The sequence below is a fragment of the Siniperca chuatsi genome, linkage group LG7 (genome assembly GCF_020085105.1).
Source record: "Siniperca chuatsi isolate FFG_IHB_CAS linkage group LG7, ASM2008510v1, whole genome shotgun sequence".
In the NCBI taxonomy this organism is placed as follows: domain Eukaryota; kingdom Metazoa; phylum Chordata; class Actinopteri; order Centrarchiformes; family Sinipercidae; genus Siniperca; species Siniperca chuatsi.
Genome location: NC_058048.1, coordinates 8,158,206 through 8,178,796, shown reverse-complemented (window position 1 = coordinate 8,178,796; position 20,591 = coordinate 8,158,206). Strand labels below are relative to the sequence as shown.

At 40.1% G+C, this 20,591-nt stretch overlaps 2 protein-coding genes across 7 annotated transcripts in view; one reads left to right on the top strand and one right to left on the bottom strand.

The window, feature by feature from the left end:
• Window positions 1-3,860, bottom strand: part of sik3 (SIK family kinase 3) — a 39,898-nt gene extending 36,038 nt beyond the window's left edge. For 2 of the 3 annotated variants that reach the window (XM_044201365.1, XM_044201367.1), the window contains exon 1: window positions 3,516-3,860. In XM_044201365.1, the coding sequence (XP_044057300.1) occupies window positions 3,516-3,854 (339 nt within the window). In that variant the 5' untranslated portion in view covers window positions 3,855-3,860. The remainder of the gene's footprint in view (window positions 1-3,515) is intronic. The other variant, XM_044201366.1, reaches the window with a different exon arrangement.
• Window positions 3,861-7,193: 3,333 nt separating this feature from the next.
• Window positions 7,194-20,348, top strand: sidt2 (SID1 transmembrane family, member 2). Of its 4 annotated transcripts, XM_044201368.1 has the most exons (27): window positions 7,194-8,055; window positions 8,161-8,282; window positions 10,429-10,593; window positions 10,744-10,789; window positions 11,349-11,450; window positions 11,762-11,845; window positions 11,993-12,158; window positions 12,690-12,783; window positions 13,224-13,282; window positions 13,538-13,564; window positions 14,444-14,482; window positions 14,580-14,657; window positions 14,801-14,863; window positions 15,239-15,354; window positions 15,536-15,609; window positions 16,000-16,066; window positions 16,201-16,274; window positions 16,390-16,513; window positions 16,866-16,983; window positions 17,305-17,441; window positions 17,555-17,663; window positions 17,974-18,050; window positions 18,546-18,592; window positions 18,714-18,819; window positions 18,916-19,026; window positions 19,197-19,310; window positions 19,538-20,348. In XM_044201368.1, the coding sequence occupies exons 1-27, from the start codon at window positions 7,807-7,809 to the stop codon at window positions 19,598-19,600; spliced, it is 2,631 nt and encodes an 876-aa protein (XP_044057303.1). In that variant the 5' UTR covers window positions 7,194-7,806; the 3' UTR covers window positions 19,601-20,348. The 4 variants fall into 4 exon arrangements, with proteins under 4 accessions (XP_044057303.1, XP_044057304.1, XP_044057305.1 ...); XM_044201369.1 differs by lacking the exon at window positions 13,538-13,564; XM_044201370.1 differs by lacking the exon at window positions 14,801-14,863 and having other exon boundaries at window positions 7,195-8,055.
• The last annotated feature ends 243 nt before the right edge of the window (window positions 20,349-20,591 follow it).

Below are 20,591 nucleotides of genomic sequence, written 5' to 3'. Positions count from 1 at the left end.
ATATTTGTTTTGGTCTGTTGGTCAGATGAAGCAAGTCATTTGAAGATGTCACTTTGGGCTTTGGGAAATTGTGATGTGCATTTCCCCCTATTTTCTGATGTTTTATACGCTCAATTCATCGATTAAAAGAAAATATAACCAACAGATTAATTGATAATAAAAATCATTAGTTAGATTGTTAAATTTGTATATATTATTTACTAATATCTATCATAATGTATTAATATTTATCATTGCCAACATTGTATTGTAATGCATGTATACACCTTGTCAAACAATATATTCTTTGATATGTCAATTAGTTTAACTGTTCATGTGCTGCCATTTTTCACACTAGATACAACTAAAATAACTATTCCTGTCAGTTGATCTAGGCTACTACCTAATGTTTAAATTATTTTTATTTATTAAAATCGAAAAGAACAAATTGGCTGTTGGTGCTGCTGCAATAATTGAAAAATAAAATCCCAAATATCACAAGCAATGGTGTCTAGTCATAGTCTATCAAGTCCCTAAATTTGTACAGCAGCAAGTTTTAAGCTACACTTAAAACAAGTAGCCTAGTTTATAGTGTCGCCCAGAGATAATACAAAATGTACGTCCCTTGTTGAAGGATCTTGACCAGCAATAAGGTAACATTTATCAAGACAGCAGCAAAGTGTGGCCCAACTCCCTCTAGTATAGAGTCTGTGTGAGAGTATCAAAACTCCTATTTTGACTTACACTTCACTAGCTTTGTCTAGAGGAGATGAACTATTACACTATCACTATTACAACATCCAGGTGCAGCACACCGACAGCCTCCACAAGAATTTGCAAAATACATGGTTGAAATGTTAGTGTGTATTGGGGAAATAAACTTTAAACAAATAGCCTGCTGAATGTTTTACGTTTAACAAAAAACAACAGCGAGCAAATGACGCATAGAAAGGGACCATCCCTTTCTGGGCTTCTAAGCTACCAAGTATATATAACCAAGCCCTCTCCTGTGTGACTGCACTGCAGGATACCATCCAGCTCAATCTAACAACGGAGAGAGTTGTTAGGCTATTTTTGACTAGTCAGCATTTCTCATTGGACCGTTAAAAAACCTAGGCCATAAAACAAGGCTCCAAAGCGCATTTCATCTGATGACTGATCATCATATCCATATTCATGATATCCACAGGCATGTAAAAGCACACTCCTATTCTTCTGATATTCATGAGCAACTGGGGGTGCTGAAACCCTTGAGCTAGTTGATGAAAATCATGAGTTGACTCTTCTGTCTGTGACCACCATCAACAGACAACAAACAAGGCATCTCTTTCATTCTGCCAGTCCGTGTTCCACTGTCATTTTGTCCTCTGCCTGTCTCTCACACTCAGTCAGACAGCCAGACCCAGCCACACACACATCCAGGCAAGCATAAACAGGCTCACAAGGAGTAAAGCTTCATAACCAGCTCATCAATCTCTCACTATGATGTTGCTACTGTACTGTCTTTGTATTACTCAAACTATAAGCAAGCCTTTTTATAGATCTCCATCCCTGTCTTGTGTTTTGGTTTCAGTTTGGTTTTGTTCTGTGTTTTTGTATTGTAATATACCTTTATTTATCTATTCATTTATATATTATTAAGTGTGAAGCACAAACACAAGCACAAATTACATTATAGTCATATCAACACAGCTGCACTCCTTCAAGAGAGTATGTAGTGTTGAAAAACACTACATAGCAATCACTGACAAGTTTATTTTGGCCTCAAGAAACTAAATGGAAGGTTTTCTGGGTTATGTGGTGCAAAGCACCCAAATGACTCGTGTCTACCTGTCTGTGTGTATGTCAACAAGGGCATAGAGATTAAGCTGCACACTCAGCTGCATTGACACACCTTTATTTGTTCCATTAGAATGACAGGCTCTTCATCAGGTCAAGAAAAAAAAATACAAAACTATTGCGGGATCTGTCTGTAAGCTTAGGCTTCAGCTACACGTATTTGTTGCAAGTGTTCAACCGAGCATCCAACATAAGGGATGTGCATATTGATCACAATGTCAGCTTATTGCAAGTACGTTCCTGAGAAGAAGCTCTCCAACAGGCTGGAAATCAAAGTGTTTCTTAGCAGAAATCTTACTGATGCCGCTGTTGTCAAATGCACCAACTTAGGCTTTTGGATTAGTTATTTGTTTGGGTCCTTTTGGGCTTACACTACCATGCCAGCACAAGAAGACATAGCCAACATATCTGGAACAACAATAGACTGCTCACAGGCAAATAAAGCTTTGAAACATTGAGGCACCTGATTCAATAGGTCAGCACAAAAGAAAAACACTTTACATCCCTTCTGCTTGTAATTCCCCAAACCTCCCTACCATAAAGGTCCAAACCTTCTGCTTGCAACAACCAGACACATATAAAAAAAACCTGGGTACAATGTTAAGTGTTGATTAATGATTGATGATCTGAGTTATAGATTTGCAGCACAGGACTGACTTGTGTCAAACCTCAGTGTATCAACAATGATAGTGTTTTGCATGAATATCATTTATTGACAATAGTGTCTGCTAGTGAAAGTGTCAATCATCCAGTATACTGCTAACTGGTGCCCACTCTATGCAAAAACATCTACATACACTCCAAGTATGTGGTAGCAGTTTTGAAACCACTAAAGTTAATTTTGCCATGTCAATGTTTTCTTGTCCGGAAGGCTTCATGGAATAGTCATCTAGCTATTAGCTGGGATATATAAATACCACAAAAACGAACACTAACGTTACACCATGACAAAATGGTTGTATTTCATTAGAAAGACGTGAGAAACTTTCCTGACATGAAGTGATTCAGGGAAAGTGATTTGTTTATTAAAAATAATTTTCTGTCAAGCTAGCTAAACAAAAAAAAAGCTAACGTTACAGTCTCTGGCTCTGCCATGAAGTTAGTTGGCTTTAACCAGTTTTCGTTGATACTTTTACGTTGAATTTCAGAGAGATATCAATACTACTATCAATACTAAAACCTAACTGTTACACCTATCAACTTTGGAAGTTCGTTGTTAATTTAATGTTATCCAATAGGGTGCTGCAAACTTTTAACATGGTGTGTTGGCATCTATCTGAAAGATATCTGCATCTTAGCCAAACAGCTAATTAGCTAGTAAGCTAAGCTAGCTACTACAGTCGGAATGTTCTGTGTCTCCTCTTTTTCATCTTCGTCAATACCCTTCTCTCCGTCCTCTGCGCTTTGCCACACATTAACCTCAGGCCTTTCTGGCTTTCCTTAAAAACTAGTTGATATATGTGAAATCAGATTTATCTTGTGGTAAATGTGTATGTATCCACTAGTTAGAGGTGATGCCCCGTGTCGAACGGACCCCCTCAACACAAGCAGCGGTGTCACCAAAGCGGGCTGGACGTTGTGTCTCCAGAGCCTGAAGGCCCCAGCGTCATCGTGAGTACATGGTCGAAAAGGCTTGAAATAAAACAATGACAACTTGTAATTGTTCACCTCTAACGCTCGAACATCAGTCGTCTTACCTTTGCTTTGGTAATGATGTGTGTGGCTAGTTTAACAACCGCGAAATTTCCCTTGCCGATGGTCCGCTCGATTTCGTAGTGGCCCACTCGAGCTGGGGGGGGCCTGGTGGCCGAAGTGTGACCAGGATTGGTGATGCACCCAGTGGCCGTGCTGGTACGACTGGAGTGGCTAATCCCGGAGGATGGCTGGGCTCGGTTCTGGGAGCCCATGCCGGCGTGGGTCGGTCGGGCAGAGTGGGTAATCCCGGCCGCAGCGGACCCAGCAGCACCTCCGCTTGACACGGCCGCCATCTTCTCGCCTCTCTGCGGGAACAACAAGCAGCCTTGCGCAGCGCGCATCGCGGGCACGCCCCCGCCCTGCGTCATATTACGTGGAACGCTCCTCCGCAGCGCCCTCTATAGGTTGTAACCATGACAACGATCAGCGTAACAAATGACTTCATCCACAGAAACGTATTGTGGTTGCCCTGGCGACAAAGACGTGCGCATTATCACTCTGGTTCCCATGATTCAGTGATTCCTTGCAAACTGCTGCACTATGTATGATCAGACGGGTTCATGAGGCTTTAAAGGTATACGCCGCTCTAACATTGCAATGACATTCAAATCATCGAGTTGAGGTAAACAGACATTCTCAAGCCGCAATTTAACACTATCAGTTCAATTAAATTTAATTCAAAGGGGCTTTATTGGCATAGGAAACAGACGTTTACATTGCCAAAGCAAGTGTGAAATAAAACAACAACAATAACAAAAATGTACATACACAGAAGAATTGTGATTTTTCTGTTAGAAATAATGTATATAGGCTACAGATAAGTAAAACATAACTTAAAATAAAATAGAAAAAATGTAGACTTGCAGTTTAAAAAAATACAAAAACAAATAAGTGAGAACTATATAAACACTGACATTTTTAGTGAATGTAAATGTGTGTGTGTGTGTGTGTGTGTGTGTGTGAGAGAGAGAGACTAACATCATGGATATTTACACAAAGGAATGTTCACAGTTTCTAGGGTCGATTCTGCAATGCCATGAAGAGGCCCAGACAAATCATGGTCGCTTATGCTGTTGGTGCACACCCTTTTATTTATATATTTTGATTGCTAATGTGTAATTCTTTTATTTTACATAAGTATTTTGATAGAACATAATGGCATTTTTTTCAGTAGCTTCCATGTAATGTGCCTCCAAATGAATACCAAAATGTATTTCTACACTGGTCACATAGGACATAGGCCTACCTCTTCTTATTGGATTCTAGTGCTTCTTCTATTTTATGACAATATTCTTATGGAAGATTCAAGATATTTGTTCAATAGCTTCCATGACCCCAAGACTCCAAATCAATACCAAAACACTACACTGGACACTCACCCCCACAGCATTAAGCACATTATAAAGAAATGCTTTATTGGCATAGGGAACATTTCCAGTTTCTGGGCCTTTTCATATTGTGTGCTGTCCATTTCTAGAAAGTGTGCATGGAAGGATCTTCTACAGTCACCACACAGTGAAAAACACATTTATTTATTTATCTCTCATTCATTTGTTGTTTTAAAATTGAAGAAGCACTAAAATCCAACATGAAGAGGTGTGTCCTATGTGTCCAGTAATCATTTTTGGTATTGATTTGGAGTCACTGGGTCACATTACATGGAAGTTATTGGGGGGGAAAAAGCCAGTATTTTCTATCAAAATATTTATGTAAAATAAAAGAATCACACATTAGCAATCAAAATAAATATGCTACATCGATTTAGTATACCGGCAATTGTTTAATCATAGTTTTCACGTGTAGAATATATGTCGCAGACAGCACACACATTTATTTAGCTGTAAGTGCTCCTGAACATCAGCCAGTGAAAGTCGAAAGACTTTAATAACAATAAAAATAATAATGTTTTGTGGAAAATAACTATGCTTTATTGCAGCATGTATAGATTGTAAAGCCACTTGAGGCAAATTTGTAATTTGTGTTATGGGGCCATATAAATAAAATTGACTTGACTCATTAAACTGACATCCTTCAAAATCAAATTAATGAATTAATCCAATATTTACTTATAAGGGTGCTCTGTGCGTAAATAAAAGGAAACAATACATGCTGAAGTTATAAAAACGATCAAAATAAATGATAAAAAAGACAAAACGATCAAAACAGACATCAGAAACAAGTAATGAAATACACATAGCCACAAAACCTAAAATATATAAAGTACTTAAATTCACAAACAATGCTAATTTAATAATTTAAACAAAAATAATTTAAGCTAAATAAAAGCGGTGATTTTATATCATGCTGCTGTTTATTCTAACCTATTCTGCGGAAATGCTGTTTTCTAAGGGAGCTGTAGTATGTGGGGAAAATACAATTGCTCTATTCTCTTCTATTCTATAGCTGTCTCACCAGGTTGTAGACAGCACCACTATATGGTAGAGAGGAGTTCCTGCATCCTGTTACTCAAGCAAAGCAGGCAGATGCCCTGAGTCCCAGACCCCCAGGGCCCCAGAAAGAACCAGGTTCGCCATCTGTCAATTTGTTTGAGGTAATTTGATTAATTGAAATATTCTTTTGGTATGTGCACTATTAAATCAGCTGATGTCCCTAAAGGCAGGCCCTGCATTAACTAACCTCGAGGCCCTGGTTTGTAGATAAATCTACTTTTGAGAACACATGGTTCATATTCTTGAATAGATTTATGTTTAAACAGACCAATTGGCACACAGAAAACCTGGGGTCAGGAAGTACTCGAAGTAACAGAAGTAACTAGCATAGGAGTACTGGTTGGTTCCTGGGGTCCTAAGCAAAATATAATAAAGTTGCCATTTGTAGTCTGCTGTGTGTTCTGTACTTGAAGAGTAACTGGAGGCAACAGGGTACATAATGCACCAAGAGTCGGGAAGCTGGCACAATGTCTGGCCCACATGGGAGGAGGAATAAGGATCACTATTCCCTTTGTGATTATTACTGACCTGTCCCAAAATGTATCAATAGAATTGCTGTAGTTCTTTTGTATTTGTGCAAACAATAGATGAAAAACACACAAAACGATTTCAACTCACCACAATCACCACAACATCCTTTTTGTCCCTGCTACCCTTTGGAAATACGAAACCTGTAAGGTCTTGTTGTCGTTGCAATGTGTCAATGAAAAGTAAAAAAAAAAAAGACTTATAGACATTTTCTGCGGTCTTCTTGCACCAAATTACACACAGCTGTAGTATTTTTAACATCTCCAAATGTTTTCACGATAAAGAGCGTGCCTCAAGCAAACTGGGTGATGATGAATGTCTTTATTTACAATAAAGACGTACAACAAGTGTCTTACAAAAACCCAGTCCAAACTTTGTACAAGCCAGAGTATTCCAGGAGATATTAAGTCCCATTTTAAAATCCCATTTTGATATTCAAATAAAAGCATCAAAACTACTGAGAGTCTTAGCTTCCAGCCCATTTAGATTTGTGGATGTGATTTGTGAATGATCAGCAACTGAATTATGCAGGAAATGTACATTTCCGCCCCACAAGGTAGCCTACAACATCACATCAAATATATCATTCAATTTCTGCACATTAATAATCATTTCCTATTGATAAAACTCTTTATATCTACCCCAGTACTGATAATTTGAGTAGTATGACGAAATTACGTCATGGCGTCGTCCCCCGTTTGTTTACTGTTTGAGCGTGGAGGGGGCGCTAATAGTACCATTTTCTTTACGCTGTAAACATTAACACATTGAATTGCTTGCGCAATGCCGCAGCGACGCGAAAACAGGCCGTGACAACCGCTCACACTGGACAGACTTGGAAAAACACTCGGTGCTGTTTTATTTTTGACACGATCCGCGACGCTGGAACTGAGCCCCGACATCAAAACAGGGAGCTGCCTGACCAGCGTCCTAACCAACAATGCTAACGTTAGCACAGCTACATGGCAGCCTGCTAGTTTTTGCTAGGTGAAGAGGAATTGAGTATCGCTATTATCTTGTCTTGAAACTTGTGTTGTTGGTTGCATAAAGTTAGCTGACAGCTCCGCGTTTTTTTACGGATGTCATTAGGACGTGGAACAAGTCTTTAGCTAATGTAAACATCCCGCTGTCTCTTTAGCTTGTCACGTAGCAGCTGCTGTTATTGTTTGTCATTGCTGGAAGTGGCACAGTTACGCTAGCCAGCTTGCTATCCGAGTAACAGAATTGTTGCTGAATGGGGTGGAGTTTTCATCAGTAACGTTACAGAATAACGTTAGGTATCAGTTGCCAGTTTAAGAAGACGGTGTCAGACAAAATGGTGTTAAGGAGTTGCTGGAAATCTCGACATAAAAACAGCTCTGGACTTGCTCCGCGGTGGATCCGATCAGGATTAGCAGCCCTGCTCTGGTTATGTGTGACCCAGTTTGCTTGCGGCAGTGGGGCGGTGGGGGAGACGAAAAATGTGGTCCAGAAAGATGCAGAGTTTGATGTCACATATAATGACACGGTTACAAGTGAAAACCAGACCATCTATGCTTTCAATCACACTGTCTCCAGGAATAAGGTGAGTTTGATTCGGCAGGCTAGTAGATTTGTTTTTCATTTATTAATATTAAGTAATATTAAGTGTAATATGATCTTTTCTCTTTTTCCTTTCTTTGGGTTTCAGACGGAGGGAGTGCATGTGTCTGTGGATGTGTTGTCACAGGGTTTGGAGAGTCCTATCCTGTTTGTGGTACGACAGAAGCAAGCTGTGCTGTCTTTTCAAGTCCCTCTCATACTACGAGGCCTGTGAGTATCCCCACTTTACAATCGTATCTTTTATTTCAAAATCAGCTGAAAAGAAACTCATGCAGAGTGTGTTTTGGTCCCTCACTCCTTTTAAACCTACCCTTTTATCTTGGCACCTAACTCGGCTTCCCCTAATCCTTCAACATCCCATAAAACTGAACTCCCAACAATATTTCTAGTATGTTACCTGAGATGGTCAGCAGAATCTTTGACTGCCATATGTTTTGTGTAGCCTATTAGTCTAAATCCCCTGAGGTCTGGTCTCAGTAAATAATATTCTACAAGTTGCAGAGTGGGGCTGAGATTAGTCCCGATATGGTATGCCAGTATGCACCATGTTTTGTGTAGTTGAGAATGTCTCATATTTTGCCTTTCAAGTCTGCTAAATATACTTCAAAGACCACATACTTTTCCCAAAATATTTGGGTATGTAGATAAATATAATGATTCATATTCTGTGGGTTATGTATGACGAATCCAGCAATTACACATTGAAATGCTGGATTTCAAATGGAATTTGATCTGCACACTCCTTTAGAAAGAAAAAGGAACACATTAGCCATAGTTACAGATTTAGCTGTTTGTCATGACATTTTGTCACAATGCCTAAACTGACCAAATCATTTGTGGACTGTAAGGCAAGACTCTACAACACTGAATAGGCTTGTGTCTGTCCAACTCATTTTTTATACTAGGCCGTAGTGTATGTCTAACTAACTGCACACATGCAGACAGTACATAAAGTAATGATCCAAGGTTCCTCTATGGGAGTGTCTGGCTGTTGCTTCTGTTCTTCCCTAGATAGTAAACAGTCATGATTTCAGGTCATGCAATGAGGCTAATGTTCTTGTTTGGTGTGAGAGAGCTGGGTGTGTACTTAATAGCCTTGTGAAGCCTTGAGAAGGAAATTTGTACATGCTAGCTGTGCTTGTTGTAGAATCTTTTGTAGGTGTTATGGTGAAAGATGATTTTTATTTCTGAGATCCAGGGTCAGATTTATTCCAGGCGGTGCTGAATTTACGAATGTCCCTTATTTGCATGTGCAATAGTTGTATTTCAACATTTGATAGAATTGCAGTTATTATTTCTTTCATGGATGGAGTAAGCATTAAGGCCAGCTGTTGATGTACTTTGTGGGGAGGAAACGATAAAATCTACAGCCTTTAATATGCTCTGGATTGTACCCGAGTGGTTATAGGGCACACAGCTTTTGCAACCTGACTTAATCAGGTGGGACTTCATAACAGGTTAGAAGTTCAGCTGTTTATCAGCCATTGGCCAACAGTCCATCTGTGATGTAATAGGTGGGAGAGGTGTCTCCCACACTCCGAGGTAGTCTCTGTGGTTGTGCAACACCAGAATAACGATAGACACAGTGTCGTAGTCAGGCATGTTTTAGCAGATCACTAATGAACCTTGAACTTTCACTTCCTCCTCTGAGATCCACCAGGAGCCCAGCTTACTGTAAATGAGCTACCTCAAAGTCATGAGAACGAAATTACTTCTGTTTTACTTAGTTTCTGTCACATGCTCTCTTTAAAAAAACTCACTTCCATGTTTTGAGCTATGCCATGTGCATTTAGCAACATTTTCTGTTTTTTTTTAATTAATTTTGCTCAGATTATTGAAGAAGTATTATTTCAGAATCAGAAATACTTTATTGATCCCCGAGGGGAAACTCTTTTGTTACAGCAGCTCACCTTTACGTCAGTGCACAAGTGGGTATAAGTATAAAATAAAATAAGTGTGAAGTACAAAGTGGGTTTACCGGTTGATGATAATAAGTTAGTTAGGTCGTTTGATTCTGAAACAGCAATCCTTGGGAATGCACAATACTCCTTAAATATTAAAGAATCTAATAGAATAATTTCCCTTCTCATCATGTAACAAGTCCACCTTTTTGCTTTGATTTCTTTCTTCATACAATCATCCATTACTTCATTTAAAGTGTCTACCTATTCTTCGCAACAGAAAATAACTTTCAATAAATATAATAATATACCAGTTATTTTCTGTAAATACAAATTTAAGGTCTAGTTAATTGCAAAATTCAAACCTTTTGAAGGAGAACTTGAGCTCTCTTGTTTTTTCTTTCTCTGTTTGTCAACCTGTCTCTGTTTCTCTCTGTCTCTCTCTCTCTCTCCAGCTACCAGAGGAAGTATCCTTACAATCATGTGGGCCGGACATTGTGCCAGCCTCCGACCCGGGCCGCCTCCGAAACCCAGTACTTCTTTGTGGACGTGTCTACCCTGTCCAGCCAGGGTACAAACTACCAGCTCAGGATCAACCGTCTTGAAAGCTTCACCCTGCAGTGAGTGATATCTGATATAATAACACAAACACACTGTGCAGTATTTGCCCGAATTCTCAGGTTAATGCATTTGCCACCAGGTTGAGTTTTGTAGTAGCCAACAAGTAACTTACTGGTATGTCTGACATATTATTGTCACCTTGATTACAGGACAGACAAGAAATTCAGCTTCACCGCGTCACCATCCCAACCTCAGGTATACAGCTCGATACTATAGCTTTGTGTGTTTTGTGCTCATTTACAACAAGGATGTTTAGTCACAGAAATGTTGATAGAAGATAGGGTGAGAGTGGGGGGTGGAGGGCACAGATGACGAGAAACATGAGAGAAGCAGAGGAAAGAGGAAAACGTGAAAAAGAGGATGAGAATGGAAGGAATTTCAGATTTTACACAATAATTCAACCTGCAGCGACAGTAATTTCTCTCCTTTTTCTCTGACAAGTTCTGCATTTCAACACATGAAAAAGAGAACAAACTTGTGTTTTCTTTTTGTCCTTTTGTAGCACCTCTCAGATAAACCTTGTTATCGATCATGATTGTCACCCAGTTCAGTTTATCTACTTTTGTTTCATCATGTTGTGTTTTTTTGTCGTGGAAATGATCACATCTTCCGACATAGTCCACTAGATAGTTATAAAAGACAGATAACAGAAAAAGGGTTGATCTTGTCTAAATCTGTTTTCTAATCCTAGCCCCTGTAATTACTCCCTTCCTGACTGCTTATCTTTTTTCCATCTTCTTTCCCTTTCTCTCAGTACTTCAAGTATGTCTTCCCAGATGGGATGGACACTGTGATCGTCAAGGTCAACTCAGACATGAACTTTCCCTGCTCCGTTATGTCCATCCAGGACATCCAGGTACAATTACTCCCTCTCCTCATCCCAGCTGCTGTCCTCAAGTGGCCCCTGGCATTGTGGTCAGCATGCAGTAACACTCTTGGGCCACAAGAGAGCATAACATAGTGTCAGTGCAATGCAAAACAGACATTGTCAATTGTATGATGTTCTGAGAAGATTTAACTGAGATTTTACTCCTTTTTATTCTTTCTGTTTTCATGCTCAATATCAGTGTTCTTTTTTATGTAATCCTGTTCATCTCGTGTTCCCCCTTGCCTTTAATCTTTTAATGCTCCATGTTTCTCATTTTCATTTTTTCTCTTTCATTTCAGTGCCCTGTCTATGACCTTGACAACAATGTGGCCTTCATTGGGATGTACCAGACTATGACCAAAAAAGGCGCAATCACTGTGCAGGTATTGTTCGACACACAGTCACGTACATGGTTCTGAAATATAGAACATACTGCAAACCTTCGAAAGAAAGAATAGAGTCTAGACCCCCCCCATTACCACACAAACAGAGTCATATGATATCTTCTAATGTCTCTGTCTGTCATCTAGAGAAAAGATTTTCCCAGCAACAGTTTCTACGTGGTGGTAGTGGTAAAGACAGAGGACGAGGCGTGTGGCGGTCCGTTGCGCTTCTACCCTCTCCGTCCTGATGAGCTGATCGACGCCGGCAACCGCAGCAAGGTCCTTGATGTGATTGTCTCCCCTGCTATCAACTGTAAGTCACATGTTTACACATACGAACTGTTCAGACTGAGGAATAACCCATATGGATTTGCTGTACACCGTAGAGCTTGTTCCAAATTGGACTAAAAGGCATTTTTAAAATGTCCACAGTGAAGAAGCTAACGTACGTAGTCAGGTGTCATCAGGTTCATGATTGTGTTGTTGCAGTAGAAGCTTCTTTGGCAGCCATATATACCAATATATGTCAGCAAAATATATACCATGCAACTGTGGGGAAAACAAGCGTCTTTCCAGGAGCAACATTTTGATTAAACCCCAGGTTCCCAAAAGTAATAAATAAAAGTTGTGTTCTTCAAAAGTGAAAAAGTTGGAGCGAGAAATGATGCATAACTAAAAGTTTTTCCTTTATGTAAGGTACATGCTACATATTGTGTATGTCTCTCACAATTGTAAGCTGTAGTTAATGATGCTATATAATTTCATTATGCAGTGCAGTCAAGGTCATGCAGTATTAGCCTGTGAATACACTTACAGTAAATATATCTGTCTTCACACTCCACAGCGCAGGTGTATGTGATGGGCATGCTGTTCTGTCTGGGCATCTTCCTCTCCTTCTACCTGCTCACCTTGCTGGTGGCCTGTCTGGAGAACAAGCGGTAAGATTTTGCACTTTTCTCTGCAACCGAAACAACGCTTCGTTACTGCATCCACTTCATATACACAGGCTTCCACTGCTGAGATATTTGCATCTGTGCATACATGTATCTTCCCCTGTATCTCCCCAGTAGCCACAGACACTCCTCATTACTGTATGCCTCAGAGACAATTTTATTAGCCTTAATTGGGTTTTGTTTGGTTAAATGTAGTTAAAGGCCAGAAAAATCATTTAAGCACTATCTAAAAAAGCAGCAATTACAAGTTCACAATATTCAAACCACAATGTTCAAACTTATATATATATATGTTAAGGGTCTCTATTCAACCCAGGGGTTTGGATCTCTAATCGAAGAATGTCGATTCATACAACTGCACTGCAAGAAGAACACTATACTGAATACAAACGATTTGAATTTGCATGTTTTCTCTGTTTCTGCAGAATGACTAAGAAGAGAGAGGTGTTTGAAAATCCAGCTGACATGTCGCCTGCTGAGACAGGTAACCCAGCAACTAGCTATGATGGACTGGCCCATTAGGGGCTCGTTAGGTGTGTGGAGCATACCATTTTCATGTCATGAACCTGTACTGTAAAGTAGATGCCATAATATATATTCAGTGTTAAACTACACTTAACATGCAGTATAATAATAATAATAATAATAATAATAATAATAATTTAACTCTTAAGCTTTTTCTGTGTGTACTGAATGTGTCTTTCACTCTCTATCTCCCTCATGCTAATGTGTGGTTCAGCCTCTCTGCTTGGGAAGAACGGAGATGGTATATTGACACAGTTACTCCTACCTTGCACTTACTGCCCTTTCTCTCACTGTGCTGCTTGCCTGCAGATGCTCTGCATGCATTAGTTCACATACTATAATTTCTCTTGCCATATAAGCAGCGTTCATAGAAGAGAAGATAAAGAAATGTGATTGACTGTGTAGTAACATAAACATGGCACTATTCCAAGACTGTTAGTTAAGCTTTCATGGCTTGCGCCATAGAGATACAGATACACATGACTCACCTGGCTACTTGTTAGGTACAACTAACCACAAAGTACTGTTGCCATCCTGTTATTTTGCCTGTTCTTGTCACAGTGGTATCCTTCTACTTCTCCTCACAGCTATACAGTTTGTTGGTATATTACATTATAGTCAACAATGCTAACGACATGATAGATCAACAAAAGCATGAAATAGAAGTTGTTCCATGAAAAAATACTGGAGATAAGCATTGAGATAAATGTGCACACTCCTCTCAGTCTGTTCACTGCAGTGTAAGCTGACATGATTTGGTTTTATGCCGCAGGGCGCTTACAGTTTTTAAACAATTCACTCTCACTGCAGCAGTCACCACTCATCACAACAAATCAGCCTTTGCACCGCTCCATACTCACATTTTCACCCATTCACTAAAACTACTTATACTTATTTTAAATATGTTTTTTCAGGCATTTTGAGCCTGTCAAGGCACCAGTTGTCTAACTGGATCCCTGCATGTGTAGTTGCCTCCCTCACCTCTCTGCGTTTATGTACTAACAGTTCAGCTGCAGTGGTGTTTTAGTATGCAGTATTAAGGTGCTTGTTCATGTATGTGCATTTTGTTAACTATCTACTCAACTGGGAGTTTTAAATGTGTGTTTGCATATCTCTACAGGCAAGACTCCAGCATCGGCATATGAATATGGCTCCTTTGGTGAGTTTTGGACAGTTCTGGTTTTGGTTATGTCTTTATTTGTGAGGAGATTGAATAAAATTATAAAATAATTTTTTTCCCTCCTCGTCTTCTCCAGCTGACAACGGCAGCACACTCAGTTCAGAGGCCATCACTGACAGCGCCACGTCAACTGACAACAACTATGGATACTTGGGTATGGACAAACATGGACACATACATTTTTTCTGGCCCAACACAGTGTCACTTTGCAGTATGTCTCCACAGCCTGGCTTGCAGATATCTTCCTGCTAACAGCTCTAGTCCCTCACTGGTTTTCTGTGTGTCTGTGTTCATCAGGACAGGAGCCTTTCAAACGTCGCCCAATCCTCAATCACCTTCACCACATAGCCATCCGCATTGGTGACACACTGCCGCATAATTAGTTGAATCAGTTCAGAGTTACACCAAACCAATCAGCACTATGTGAATCATCCATCAATGAGACTTAGATGTTGATGCATGGAAGGGGCCAGATTCCTAATCTGATGACGTTGAAATGAACAGCAAAACAATATTGATAGTGCAAAAGTCAAAGTGCCAACAATCATTCTAATATTTCTGATTAATATATTTGAAAATTGCAAAGAAATTCTAAAAGGTGTGATGTGTTTGAACACCCTTGTATAATTAAAAGTATTCTTTTAAATCACGACGCCCATCTAATTGATCAGATTGCCTCTTTTCTTTATTCCGCCTTGACCTCCTCCTCTCTCCTCTCTTCCCTCCCTCCAACAGAGCGACCGTTGGAGAGTGTTGGACGAAGCAGGCAGGAGTCTCTGAGCTCTGTGGAGGAGGATGACTACGACACGCTGGACGACATCAACTCAGACAAAAACATTGTCCGCACCAAGGTACGCCTCGTCTCCATCTCAATACACATGACCACTTTTTTTGTAAATCGCAAGTCAGCTCTGCTTGTAATGTAGTTAAGACTAGTTACTAGGCATGTCAGGATGTTTAAATGTCACCATTCCTTGCTGTGGCCCATTTTACGTGATGAAAATCAGTAATAATGTCCTCTCCTTATTACAGAAATTTCTATATGTGTCTGACCTGTCCCGCAAAGACAAGAGGGTCCTCAGCAAGAAATACCAAATCTACTTCTGGTGAGGACACTGGTTACACAGAGAATGGCCAATACCATTGAAGAGTAGAATCAGCTACAATAATCGATACAATAACAAAGGTTCCTTTACATCCCAGTCTAGGTAAAAAAAGATCCACAATTCATTAACCAACTCATAGTTATGCTATTATGTCATATGAAATGTAAAAAATGTGCTTATGAATTCTGTACTGAAATTATACATATGCTCTGCTATTGCAGCATCTCCTCGAGAGTCGAGCCATTTTGCTGTAAAATTAAGCTAGTGAGAACTCGCACAGTGATAAAAATTATATTATTATTCGTTAGTTACAGAGGATGTGAAATAATGAAGCACCTTCCAACAAACCTATCATCGTGATTACGAGTCTAATGATTATCTTCTCTCCAGGAACATTGCTACTATTGCTGTGTTCTATGCCCTGCCCGTCGTCCAGCTGGTCATCACCTATCAAACGGTACACTGATGAGACATAAACTGTGATTTATAAGATAAGATTTAAAAAATGTTGATGTAGAGGAGTATTGTAAAAAATACATCGGCACACTGATGTGCACTGTGGATGGATGTTAAACTGACTCTGTTCTTTAGGTAGTCAATGTTACAGGAAACCAGGACATCTGCTTCTACAACTTCCTGTGTGCCCACCCCCTGGGCGCTCTGAGGTGTGTGGTTAGCAAGTGCCCGAATGTATTCTTACAACCACAGTATGGCTAACAGATCACATACCTGTGTTTTAAAGTAATGTTAAGGCCGACTCTTAACTGTTGTCATACACAGCGCGTTCAACAACATCCTCAGTAACCTTGGTTACGTGATGCTGGGACTCCTCTTCCTCCTTATCGTCCTCAGAAGAGATATCGTCCACAATCGAGCCCTGGTCCGCAACGATCTCAACGCGCTGGTAAGACGCATGCACAAAGACAGATGTACAGCAGACACACTGTAAGATAGCTCACAATGTGTGTGTCACCCAGCAAACATGGTTTTCAGCTCTATGCCTAGATTGAAATATGAACATTAGCATCATTTGCTATGGTTTGTTACTGTTTAGACAATCTACTCTGTGACGTGCTCTTCATAAACCACAGCTTCAGGTAGCTTATTGCATAAATACATCAGAAATAGGAAGTATTAAAGGGAGGATACAGGCGCATCCAGGGACATACAGTACATTTTGAATATATTCAAATGCATTATTTATTGAACTCCATTGCTCAATTATTAGTTCAATTTTCCTCTCTCTCATCCCCCAGGAATGTGGTATCCCAAAGCACTTTGGTCTGTATTATGCCATGGGAACTGCTCTGATGATGGAGGGCTTGCTCAGTGCCTGCTACCACGTCTGTCCCAACTACACCAACTTCCAGTTTGGTAAGACTGCTTGTGTTCCAACTAGGACTTCATGTGTCCTCTGTTGTTTCTTGTAGCAGAATCACTAGCTTGATGTGAAATTTGCATCCTCTGCACAGCTTTCTGTTGTTTCTTTGAGATGATGTACAACATTGTTTCGTAGAAATACATTTTTGCCAACTCTATCCTCTATATTGTTGAGTTTTGATTTGCAACAAAGACAATAAATCTGAACTGTAATTCAGTGACAACAGTCTGCAGCGATTTCCTTCTTATTCTTTTATTGTTTTAGATGATGAAAGGTAGATGTGTCTGTTGTAATGTTGCTGTCTTTCTTTGCAGACACCTCCTTCATGTACATGATAGCTGGACTGTGTATGTTGAAGTTGTATCAGAAGAGACACCCAGACATCAACGCAAGTGCTTACACTGCCTATGCCTGCCTGGCTGCGGTCATCTTCTTTTCTGTGCTGGGAGTGGTACGTACACACACACACACACACACACACCACATGATGGACAAGACCTGGGTGATTTTAACACACAAAATGCCCATCGACCTATCTTCATGTTTGTGACGGTCTGTTTGCAGGTATTTGGGAAAGGAAACACAGTCTTCTGGATCGTTTTCTCAGTGATCCACATTCTGGCCACTCTCCTCCTCAGCACACAGCTCTACTACATGGGCCGATGGAGGCTGGGTAAGGTCACAGCAAGGAACATTAAAACTCCTATGTTTAGCAATGCTTAGTAATGCTGTGCAGTGGCTTTAATGCGTAGAAACACAGTAGTGCTTCATGAAAATCTTCCTGATTAAATGTGTAGCAACCCAGTTTAACTCTAAACTGTCCGGACAGAATGATATTTGCTATGTTTTAAAATTTTGTGCACAGGAATAAGGTCATTTTAAAGTGTCATCTTGACATTTGCTGTGTGGGTGTGTGGATTTTATCCTCACACTTTGGACAAGTGTTCGACTGCAGCTAACATTTGTCTGTATATTTGTGTCAGACTCTGGGGTCCTGCGCAGGATGGTGTACATCATCTACACAGACTCCATCAGACAGTGCAGTGGACCCATGTACATTGTGAGTAATAAGCAGAAACGTCTGCATCAATATGTTTAAGTGCTGTCGTGGCGAAAGGAATCATAGTATTTAAGAGTTTATTTAGTTTATAGAGAGAAACTGGAAATGCAGTTAGAGCTTCAGATGTCAGGTGAAAAATAAAAATATTGCCTTAAATTATTATCTTTGATTTTTTTGGGGGGGCTTATCATTGTTCACACAATAATATACTCATGTGAGTGTTGTCATGTTGTTAATGGTGTGAAACGCAGTGTTCCATCTGGGTCCATAAAACTACCTGAAATCCGACCAACGATCTGATCTGGGTGTGCCAGCTGGGTTAAACCCTCAGAGTTAGTTGGTTGATTTCGGACAAGATTGTGTAATTTATATGCTTCTACATGTATCCAGTGCCTGAATTATCAATATCAAGTCATTTTTAACACAAGCTGGTACAGTATAAGAATCACTGTGTCCTGTAATGACAATCATCTTCCCCCTCTGTCTGTCTGACAGGACCGTATGGTTCTGCTCATAATGGGGAACATAGTCAACTGGTCTCTGTAAGTAAACAGTGTGTTTCTTCTTTTACTTGGCGCTAAGCAGAGACCATAAAAATGTAAATTTACAGTGCAGGACTAAATGATGACATCATCTTTGTGCCTCTCCCTGCTCTCTCCCTAGAGCCGCCTACGGCCTCATAGAGAGACCTAACGACTTTGCCTCCTACCTGTTGGCCATCGCCATCTGCAACCTGCTACTCTACTTTGCCTTTTACATCATTATGAAGGTGTGTGTTTGCGTGTATCCATGTTTTTATTTGGATTTATAAAAGAGCAGAAATGTTTTGTAAATCTAAAGCAATTTTTTTTCTGTGTGTGTTTAGCTGCGGAGTGGTGAGAGAATCCAGTGTCTGGCGTTGGTGTGTATTCTTTTCACAGCCGTGGTGTGGGGCTTTGCACTGTATTTCTTTTTCCAGGGTCTCAGCACCTGGCAGGTCAGTAACTCACACTCATATACTTAGTCACACAAAAAGAGCATTAGCCTTACACACCTAGCTGACTTAAAATTTTGGCTTGAGAGAACACACATTGACTATTTCTCAAACTACTTAATTCCTACATAATGTGGCATTAGTTTACTGTGTGTTTCTCTCACCTGACACAGAAAACTCCAGCAGAGTCTCGTGAGCACAACAGGGACTGTATCTTGCTTTCATTCTTTGACGACCATGACATTTGGCACTTCCTCTCCTCCATCGCCATGTTTGGATCCTTCCTGGTATGTTCACGTTTGTTGTGTGTGTTTTAGTTCAAGATTCTCCTTGTTCTGAGTGTTTTAGAATACATTTTTAATGCAACAGCCAATATACAGTAGTAAATACTGGACAGGGCTAGCTGATGGCTCAAAATATGTGGTATTTTAAATATGAAACATTGTTGAAATTGGAGTCTGCAAACAGGAAACTGTCTGTGTACAAACCCCTCACCGCTCCCGTTCCCTCCTAGGTCCTCCTGACCATGGACGACGATCTTGACACCGTCCAGAGAGACAAGATCTTCGTCTTCTAGATTCGTCAGATTTTCTGTGATGAGCTTAGCTCTTCCTCTCTGCCTTATCGCCCTTGTCTCTCTCCATTTGTGTCTCCATCATGTTGTAAAAAAGCACAGCCAGTAGCCTGTTTTTCCCCAGGCTGTACAGTGGGCACCTCTTTGCCTTTCACAGCCAATCAGCCAGTCAGGGAAGGCCAGTAGCCCCTCCCTCCACCTGTATGGACACAAATGTGCCAATGAAGAGCCGGGTCAAAGTCAAGTGATGCTGAAGTGTTTTATCCTCGCGCTGCCATCATCAATATAACTGTTGTAATCGATGTTTACTTACTGCTGACGATGAAGATAACAATGTACACACTTGCTAAAAAAAAGATCCAAATTAACTTATTTTATACTGTCCGCATTACATTTGACCTACAAGTCAACAATGCATTTTGAAATTACTGTTTATATGCTGTGTGAGTGTTTGTACAGGTGTGTGTGCGTGTGTGTTTACAAACCTAAATGTGAGAACATGAATTCTGTCCAGTCTGTCAGTGGCCTTTAATGTTCTAATCATGTTAATCACATACTGTGCTCTGATTGGTCAGATCCTCTAACCGTCCTTCTCATAGGAGAATAATAACGATGATGATTGTATTTACTTCTTGACTGCCCTCAAGTCTGAATGCAAAGGGTATTTTTGCACTGTACTGTATGAAAAAACTGATTTTAATGTCGAACATTGCAATGAGCGGTTACTGAATAAAGGTCTCATTTTCAGATACTTTATTTGTTTTTGCCAATTTCTGCATGTTCTGATGGTGACTCCTATCTTTAAACCTGATGAACTTCAACCTAATCTATGAATTTGAACAACGTCAAAATCTAAGATACTGGCGCATGTGATCCTCAGCAGGTTGACAGGTTGTTCTGTGTGAACAAAATACAGTGTCAGGGTGTGGATAATTATAGTTATGTAAATGCACTTGCACAAACAACGGACTACACACACACAACAGTACTAGCC